The sequence below is a fragment of the Frieseomelitta varia genome, unplaced genomic scaffold, assembly GCF_011392965.1.
Source record: "Frieseomelitta varia isolate USP_RPSP 00005682 unplaced genomic scaffold, Fvar_1.2 scaffold_923, whole genome shotgun sequence".
NCBI lineage: Eukaryota > Metazoa > Arthropoda > Insecta > Hymenoptera > Apidae > Frieseomelitta > Frieseomelitta varia.
The window spans coordinates 292,478-302,556 of record NW_025110727.1 but is presented as its reverse complement, the minus strand read 5'-3'; the positions used below and the strand labels follow the sequence as shown (position 1 = coordinate 302,556).

The window sequence follows — 10,079 nt, the reverse complement described above, 5'->3', positions numbered from 1 at the left end:
GTTACGTAACGCGTTAACTATTAACTAAAAAAAAAAAAAAAAAATAAATAAATAAATAAATAAATAAAAATAAAAAAAATAAAAAAAAGAAGAAGATTCAATATAATACCCATAGATTCTATGTATATACAAACGTAAGAAGAATGCCCAACTATGTAACCACACCACGATCTGTGGTCGATGACATCGTGCAGAATATCTCAATACACTGATTACTTGATTCGTTGTTTTTTTATGATTTCAAGCTTATAATCTTTCGCATCTGCTTTTCTATTCGCGTGTTCCCGCAACCTGCACGATTTCACGATTAATCTGACGATTTTCTACGATCCGTGCAAAACTTTTTTCACCAAGAAAAACGATTGACCGCATTCGATGGGAAATTTTATAAATTTAACCATCTGATTTGATTTTCTTGCGAGATTCTTCATCGTGTAGTTGCTCGGATCGTATAAAACACGTCATCCAAAGGAATAATGATTTGGACTTGGCCTACCTGGAAGCACAGAAGTTAGTATTTGTAGATCCCGCTACCAAACAGCAATCGACACTGCACCATTGTAACACGATATATACGTATATTTTATATATATGTAGCACCAACTTGCGATTTCGACCCTCTGCCAAATCACCAAAATTCACTCTCCCCTTCTCATTCTCTCTTTTTCTCTCCATCATTCCTTCCCTCTCTCGAACCTTGCTCCCTTTCTCTCTCTCTCTCTTCTCTCTTCCCCGATATATTAAAAGCCTTTTTGCGTCAAACGTATCAGACGTACTACTCTAATTAATTTTTATTTGATATTTCTTGAATTTCTCCAATCTTTTGAAATTTATTTTGATATTTCAATTCGTATTTTTTAGATTTACGTGGATTCGTGACGCATCGAGGCATTTGCGTAAAAGAAGAAAAATTGGGGAATTACTATAAGTGTTGGAACAGATTAAGCAAGGGTGTTCCTCGCTCTAATAAGTAGAAGTTAAGGAAAATCGGAACGGGTCACGTTAAATTAGGTAATAAGAGACAGGGAACAAAATTTTTAAAAAATGTCTAACCGAGAAGTAAGCAAGTCTTAAATTAGATTACAGTGTTACATCTCATCACAGGCTTGCTCAACGTGATGTTAACATTGAAACCAAAATGGTTACTGCCCTTCGTGACCTCGTCCTTTAGAAACGGGGAACAGAAGATAGATCGATCCAACGATCGGAGGGAGATAAAACACAGAGAAAAAAGGCGAGAGAGAGAGAGAGAGAGAAAGAAAGAGAGAGCGAAAGAAAGAGCAACTGAGCAATAGAGAGAAAAAAAGACAGATTAAAAGAGTGAAAGAGGAAGAACCTGTACGTGAACCAATGAAAATAAAAAAAAAAAAAAAATAAAGAGAGGGAAAGAGAGAGAGAGGAGGCAAAAGTTACGACACAGAAATCTCCAACTTGATCTGTAGACACCAAAGATACCTGCGAGCCCAGTGAAAAAAAAATGTATAGAACGTAACAGGATAATGGTGGTCATAATTTTCACAGACTGTCATGAGGAGATCTCGAGATATCTTTTTATACCATGAATACATTCTTCAAGCCAAATTTCGAATATTCTAATGAAATTCATTTATCGAGGACAGAAGGAGAGGGGCAGGGCGATAATACTAAAAATCCTTGTATTAAAAAATTTCTTAACTGTTACTTAATGATAAAAAAAAAAAATAAATATAATAACGACTAAACTAAATACTAGCGTCTACGAAAATTACCACCACCAGGCGAGGTAATATAATCAGGGTAAGAGTCCACCAACCCGGCAAGCAAAAAGATATGTATGTCCACAAGGCACATTTATTAAACATGATCAATTTACCATCGATATAATCGTCGATATACAGAAAAAGTGTATACAAGGGATAAAAAAAGATCGGTATATAAATCCTGTATGTGTGTGTGTGTCTTTTATGTTTGCAATATATACGTGTGTCTGTCTATACGTGTATCCTGTGTGTTTCTTGCTGTATTTTTATGTGTATACGTGTGTCCAATTATCCCAATATAGATAAAACGCAATCGGTGAAAAGATGTTCTTTCGTAACTCGGGTGGGCCTTGAAAGAAAAAAAAAAGAGAGAAGTGTCGCAGTACCCGTAACTTATTCCCGTTTCTCTTGTTACATCGCGGACAATATGCGTAAAGCTGGTACCGCGTCATAATTATTAATTAACTTTCGCCAAGACAATCACGATTAGCCGTGAAGACTCGTAGGGTATGATTAGAGTGATATATTTCTTGTTGAGAGATGACTCCAGAGACTCTCGTTCTTTTCGCAAATCTTTAAATTCTCAATCTTTCAAAATCCTCTAATTTCTAAATCGAATTTCATTTTAATTAAACGAAATCGTCAATCAATTAACTATATGGTTCATTAAAACAAAAAAAAAAAAAAAAAGAAAAGAAAGAGGATTTAGAACAGAGCGAGAGTCTGATCCATATTCCACCTGAATAACCCTTAAGAAAGTCTAAATGAATAATTAACAATGAACGTGTCGCTTTACTGTTTTAGTCAGCCTCCGAATAATAGCGACAACAATGACGTACTAACAATGATAAATAACTATTCACGACGATTAGTCAAAAATGTAAACTTGTAAAGGGGTGGGGAGGACGACACACTGTCAGTCACCAGGTTAGCGGATCACAAAATACCAGAGACAACACATTCAACGCATAATGAGAAAGAAAAAAATATTATTATGCCACGACCTTTGATGGTGACGAGCTCTGGAGTTAGTACGAGAAACAATAATAATAATATAAAATAATAATAATAAGTAGTAGCAGTAGTAATAATAGTAATAGTAGTAGTAATTGTAATATTAATAATAATAATAATAACAATAATAATAGTAATAATAACAATAACAATAATAATAATAGTAGTAGTAGTAGTAGTAGTAGTAGTAGTAGTGTGGTAATAATCTAAAACGAAAAATGCTACGTTTTCTTCACACTCGTACTCTATCTCTTCTTTCGCTCCCTCTCCATTCTCTCTCTAATCTTACTCTCCCTTTGGATACCCCGAATAACGTGTATAATATGGCTCGTGTGCCCAGCGAAAGCTAATGGCAGCTAATACACAATTGGGCGACATTATGCATCAATAGTGTTAAGCGATTTTATGATAGAAGAATGAATAATTGGTCTTTCGTTAATAAATGGCGATCAATTGAATTGGTGATCAAAAAATCTATATACTAATCCAATCATTCGTTATGTTAGGTAGAAGAAAACTACTATAAAAAAAAAATTGAGGACCTAAGTAACAAATTAATTTAAGTTGCTACCGAACTTAACCTTCGGACCCTGACTCCGTGTTATACATCAGTAGACCCTACAATAAACAGTGGATATTCATATTGAAAGATATTTTTACTCTTTCGGTCACTTTTGGTCTATTGATGCATAACGTTGCATTTATTCAATGCACGCATATCTCGTTCTTACGAGAAGGCGTATTTCACATACACCATTACAGCCGCAGTTATTGAAAGTTGTAATTATTTCAATAAATCGAGTAAAAGAATCTCTGCGAATGTCGAGCGCATCGAGAAATTCTTGAACACAATTCGTACGAATTCAGTTACAAGGATTGGCGTATGATGTTCATTTGTGTGAGAAACCTGGTCCAATATTATTACAATAGTAGCACGACAAAGATTTAAGTTTGTGTAAAAATGAATTGAAAATTTCTCGACACTCCCGGCAGATACATTTCTTGATTATTCGCGTTTTGAAAACACACCGAGATTTCGCCTGTTCATAGTGATAAGGCGAAATAGAGGCTGCATATATCTAATGAGTCGGCTAAACCAGCTAGGGATCTAATTGTAAGAATATACACAGGGACGTAGGAACGTAAATTGTGCCTAATTTTTATTAGAGAATTTATTTCTTATTTGTTCTGATGTTATCAGTTAATATTTGTCATAATTATTGTTCAATAATCAAAACTGCAGCATATTTTTTATTTAAAACAATAGCTTGTCTAAATCTATAGAATTTTAACTAACTAAATCATAAACAGTATAGAGTAGGTATAGAAATATAATCAATTAAATTTAGGCACAATTGACTTCCTCTTCCCTAAATTAAATATCACTCCCCTCATCTATAAATTATACCATTTCTATATCCCTAAATCCGCAGAAACAATAGTAAAAAATAAAACCAAGTTAGTCCGTTGAAATTCTCACGTTGAAATCTAGTCTCTATGATGTCTATTGATGCTATATAGAAGCTGAATCAGGAAGCGTGATCCCGATATACGTATGTAATATCGGCGAACAATGTTCCGATTCTCGACTTACATCAGTAAGATTGGAATGTAAAATGTGCACGATCCGAGTACCAAAGTACGCGTTCACAGTTTCAGATATACCGTGCTGATGTTTGATGAAAAAAAAGAATCCCTATTCGTTTACATGAATGCGTGTGGATCAGTTTACAAAAGTATTTGTCCAAAGTCGTGCACACTTTACACTGCAATTGTAACGACAAAACAGGACTAGGTGTATACCAAAGGTACTACTCAGTTCTATATAATACGCCACCGTTTCCTGATAAACAGAGAGAGGCGTTGTGCGAGAATTGTAGGAGTGTTATGAGATGTATTATTGGACACTACGCGGTGGAAAGGAATGCGAGAATTATGGAACGGGAGAACGAAGTTTTGAAAAGGGAAAAGAGAGAGAAAAAAAAAAGAGACAAAATATGAACGTAATTTCCAGTTAAGGAAAAAAAAAAAAAGAAGAAAAAAAGATAACTCGACCCGTTACGTAATCTTCTCGTCGTGTGAACGAATAGGTAACGAAGGATATTACAGGTACTTGTATGCACGTCCCTCCACAAAACCACGACATGCAAACCAGTCATTTCTATGCCCATGGACTTTATACTTTGGAACATAAGAACAATCATTGTGTGCGTTTCGTGCCGTCTCCATGGTTCATAAAATTTCATCCGTTGAAATTACGTTCTACATTATCAATATATGTACGTNATATATATATATATATATATATATATATATATATATATATATATATATATATATATATATATATATATATATATATATTAAGTGCGTATATAAAAAAAGAAAAAAATTAAAAAAAAAAGAAGAAAAGAAAAAATGTGCTTATATATAGAGAAAATGTGGCAAGAAAAAAAATCTGTGTGATCACTGGATAGCACTTCACGCTGCTCCGCGGTAACACCGAGATCGAGCATACAGAAAAACCATGATAAAAAAAAATAGTAGCGAAGGACAAAAGACTAATTGAGCTTCGCGATCATATGGACCATTGAGTGGAAAGAAAAGAAGCTCTTTCATATATATGTACAAGTAATGGCAGTAAAAAATATCAATCGTCATTCATTTCGACGAAATACGAGTTTTCCATGTACACTCGATGTCAGAGGCCCCTCGACAAGCTTTTTCGTCTGTTTCTCCACCAAAACTACGATATCATGGACATATAAGAGTATCGAGAAGATAATATATTCCGCCGACACCAAGTTAAAAACATCACAAGATACGACTCCTATGTAATAATATAGCACGGAGATTCATTATTTATTTTCTTTTATTTTTTTTTAGTAATTTCTCTTTTTAATCAAAAATATTGTCTATCTATTTTAATCAGAATTGAATTATTTAGACATTGGTCTAGCTTTCCCTTTGGCCCCATTATCATTCTTATGATATACATAATATCTTGAGCAACCGTTGCTCCAACTGTCTTTAGTCTTATGATACGAATCATGTGTCTTCTTAGGAAATAAAGTTATAAAAACGAAGCTGAAGAAATGTTGAAAAGAGAAAAAAATATCTCCATGATTCAGAGGAATACTTATGATGCCTACAACACTTGTTTCGTAATATATGTGTTATATGTTATAATTCATCTCGTTTGATTTCTTCGTGCTTTATCATTCGTCAAACCCTGGTAATGTACACACAACTGCCCAATTAATGAATTCTATCTATTTTGCACCATCGAAGAACGTACGCGTGAAAGCGCAACGTGTCTCAACTGGTTTTCCTATTTCGAGCTCAAAGTGTTCTCTACGCGGCATAAAGAAAGAATAAACTCTCTTAGGAATGTGGCAAGGGCGGTTAGAAATGAATTTGTGAATCTCGTCGTAGAACATTTCTTATGGATCACGTCGACTCGATCGGCTCAGGAAGCTTATGCACATTGCAGTTATAATTGAAATCATAAATATCGTTTTGATGTAAAACTGCAATGTATGTATACTGCAGGTTTTTATCTCACGAAAGAAAATAAAAAGAAGATTTTCTTTTATTTTTGAACGTGTGTAAAGTAGATGCCACATAAAGAGGTGTTGTTTTCCCTAAATTAGTACTTAAAAAACCGATAACAGTGGATGGAATGTCCATTTACTTATCGCTAATAAAAATATTTCTAGCAAAATATATAAATCATTCTTATATATATTTATGTATTTAATACATACATATACACATATATATAAAAGTATGTGAATATATATATATGTATGTGAGTGTATGTGCGTGTATGTGTATATATACGTTTATAATTCATTTTCTGTTAATATATATATAAATCACGCGCGTATAAATCACGGAATTTTTTCACGCAGAGAAAATATAATGTCCTAAATCGAAAAATCCGTAATTCTTAAGGCACTTCACGCCTCATGTAAAAGAACAGCTTTTCTGATATGTACTTGATGTGAAAGAGCATGTATAACAGAAAAAAGAGAAAAATACACGATCACGTTCTAATGATATACTCTTTTGGACCGTCGAAAAACTCATACGTTACGAAAGGAAAACACTCTAAGTACTGTTGCTCAATTAAGTATCAAAAAAAACCATCTCTGAAATGAATAAGTTTATATATGTATGTATCTTAGTCAAAGAAAAAGAGCAAACGATTTCTAAAATAACTATTACCATGTAACAGAACGATATGAAAAAAGAGTTTGTATAGAATATCATGTGGAATGTCTACTATAAATAATTGCCATGGTATAGCATGTAACCATATACATTCGTAGAAGAATAAATTGTTTATCGTACAACACTTTGTCACACAGTAACGATGTAATTAAGATAAATTTGCACAAGAAATAAATATCTCATTATATGTCTGATATTGTGATATTGATGACATGGTTGTTCAAATTCAATCTACAACAACGTAAAACAGATGCACAAGGAAGAAGCTACTGCGTCCGTCCACTGTGTGATCGATGCTAACAAGTTTGACCTATTAAATCTGAGGATAAAATTGAGCAGGATAAGGCAAGCCTGGTGCTGCGGCTGGAGCTTGCGCGTGAAATGCGGCCGCCGGTGTGTGCCACGTAGCACGTTTCGCGATTGTGCTCGACGTATCGGGTGGGAAAGCGGTTTCCCAGGTTCTCTTTAATCCCATTATAGCGGCTGGATTAATGGGGGCAGCTTGAACGATAGGTGTCAAGAGACTATGCGGTGCCGGTGCCCGTAAAATAGGAATTCGAGAGGGTACATTAAAGAGTAAAAAGGGGGCCGGCGCGGGTGGCTGAGCGTGAAGCGCTGCAGCAGCCGCAGCGGCCGCGACTGCTGTCTGAGGTGTCATTGCATAGGCAGGAATCTGATGCTGCGGATTCGGTCCCGGTAGAGCGAGCGTCTTAGTCGTAGCTGACGAAGTTGGGGAAGCAGGAGTAGTAGAGGTAGGTGGTGGATTTGAGGCTAGAGCCATTAACCAAAAGTCTTGATTTCGAATTGCCTGCGCTTGAGCCTGAGCTTGAGCTTGCGCTTGAGCCTGTGCCTGTGCTTGGACTTGTTGAGCCTGTACTAAGGCGTGAATATCCCAGAGAGGGGGTTGCGCCGTCGGTACCGGTACCGGTACCGGCGTCGGCGGAGGCGGATGTGTCAAAGTTGCAGGGGTTTGTGTGGTCAACGTACCGGGTGATAGTAGAGCCTTGGTTGATGGCGGAGTTACTGCACCTGTCAATACCAGATTCATGTCATCCCCACTGCACTGGAACACTTCGATGTATCGTTGTTTCTTGCCATATATCATGTACCGATGATGTCGCTGTGACGCACACGCATATGCTGAACTTTCGCTGTCCATTTGAATAAACGCTTCACCGGAAGGTTGACCCTAAACGCATAAACAAAATGTATTTGGTTTGATTTGTCAAAAATGAAGTATAATCACAACACCGAAAATACACACGTACGTACTTGAGCATTATAAACCATATGAACACCCTGGTAGACAATATTTTTTGAATGTTCGCCCATGAACTCGAGGATGTGTTCAACAAGAGCCTCATATGGAAGACCGCGCAATCTAACGCAATCTTTACGCGTACCAGAAGTAATAATATGTTGTGGAAGTATAGGAGGAAGTTGTGGAATAGGCGGCGTTGGAAGTACAACCTGCTGTTTCGGGTCAATTGCCCTATTCAGAACCTGTAAATCAATGTTTAGTTATTTTCCTTATTTCTCTACTCGCGTAATTTATATTTACCTGTTGCACCTCAGCAATTGTACTTCGAAAAAGTTCTATATAGCGGCTTCCAATGCAATCTCTGTGTTTACTCAATGCTTTCACAGCATCTTCTTCCTTTGCAAAAAGAACGAATGCATCCCCGGTTGCCCTACCATCTGGTTTTTTTACAAACAAAACGCCATCTTCCCCATCCAATACATGACAGGGCTTTTGCCCTGACAAAAAGAAGTCCAACTATGAAAAGTAATGCATAAAATGAGAAATAGAATATCTGATAGAATATGTGAAAAATATTTTTTGCGTACCACTTGTTTAGCAACACAATCATATGGCAAGCCTCTCATTCTAACAATAACTTGTGCTCCTCTAGATAAAAATGCATGAGCTTCACCACTAGTTCCTCCAGCAACGCCAACAAAATCCTCTCCAGAAGCTTTATACACTTCTATGTATCTTCCTCCCATGTGATGTTTATGTCTTTTTAATGCCATGTCTCTATGTTCTTTGTTAATAAACCGTACTAATGCTTCTCCGTTACGTCTTCCCATAGCACTTAAACACAGAGCTACACCACCCCTGTAAAACAATATTTTTATAATAAAAGTCAATACATTATTTAAAGCTTTGTAGTTGATTATAATTAAAATAGCAAGAATCAGTTAGAATATGCTTAAAACAGAATAAATATATGAATTATATAAATTACAACTGTGATTTTGAGAATCATTGGCAAATTTATATAACACATAAGATTCATGACCCCAAGATAATACTTATCATTGCATAAGAAAGAAAGAAATAACAAGAAAATATTATTAACTGTTGTTTATTACTTCTTATAAAGTAAACATTACCATTTAAAAACTTGCATAATCATCCATTTTTATATATTAAATATTAATCTTTACCTTTGTCACATGGATCCAAGTGGCTTGTGTACAAATATCATAACAGTTATTACAATGTATTTTATTCTTTAACAATCTTTAACCTTAAAGCTAGTATTCATAATCTTCACTTACTTGGCAACATTTAAGCCACGAAAAAATTTTGCTATATCCTGGTCAGATGATTGCCAAGGAAGACCTCTAGCTCTTACTACACAGCCATTGTCAACTTCTTCATCTTTTGAGCTACGAAAGAACATCATAAGATCAGTAACATAAATTTCATTGGTTGAAAAAGAAATATCAAAAATAACTTACCATATACCAGGTTCTAAAACAATATTAATTGTTTCAGGATTTTGGAAGACGTGTCCTGTAATAAAAACAATATAATTAAATCAATGTAAATGTAAAAGAAATATAAACGCATATTTAAGTGGATGATTGAAAGCATTTTGATAACACTCCTAACAATAGAAAATAAATGAAACTGCGATTAACCTTAGAAGTCGATGACGCTTATGCATCATGACTCACATCGATCCAAAAAGCGATTATAATCCATATGAGGATTTAAATTCTCGATATTTATTCAAGTAACATATTCATTTTATTTAAAAACTAGATCAGTGATAAATCTTAATATATATAAAAGTTTTT

The 10,079-nt window shown here is 35.1% G+C and overlaps 1 protein-coding gene across 3 annotated transcripts in view; it reads right to left on the bottom strand.

Annotated features, from left to right (window-relative positions):
- Nucleotides 1–10,079, bottom strand: part of LOC122537661 (RNA-binding protein fusilli) — a 28,314-nt gene that overhangs the window by 4,565 nt on the left and 13,670 nt on the right. Inside the window, exons 5-11 of one of the 3 annotated variants that reach the window (XM_043671027.1) lie at nucleotides 9,738–9,792; nucleotides 9,555–9,665; nucleotides 8,838–9,108; nucleotides 8,551–8,766; nucleotides 8,262–8,492; nucleotides 7,977–8,178; nucleotides 1,813–2,088 (exon numbers count right to left, since the gene is read on the bottom strand). In XM_043671027.1, the coding sequence (XP_043526962.1) occupies nucleotides 2,006–2,088; nucleotides 7,977–8,178; nucleotides 8,262–8,492; nucleotides 8,551–8,766; nucleotides 8,838–9,108; nucleotides 9,555–9,665; nucleotides 9,738–9,792 (1,169 nt within the window). In that variant the 3' untranslated portion in view covers nucleotides 1,813–2,005. Of the gene's footprint in view, nucleotides 1–1,812; nucleotides 2,089–7,080; nucleotides 8,179–8,261; nucleotides 8,493–8,550; nucleotides 8,767–8,837; nucleotides 9,109–9,554; nucleotides 9,666–9,737; nucleotides 9,793–10,079 lie in introns of those variants that run through there. The other 2 variants (XM_043671026.1, XM_043671025.1) reach the window with 2 other exon arrangements.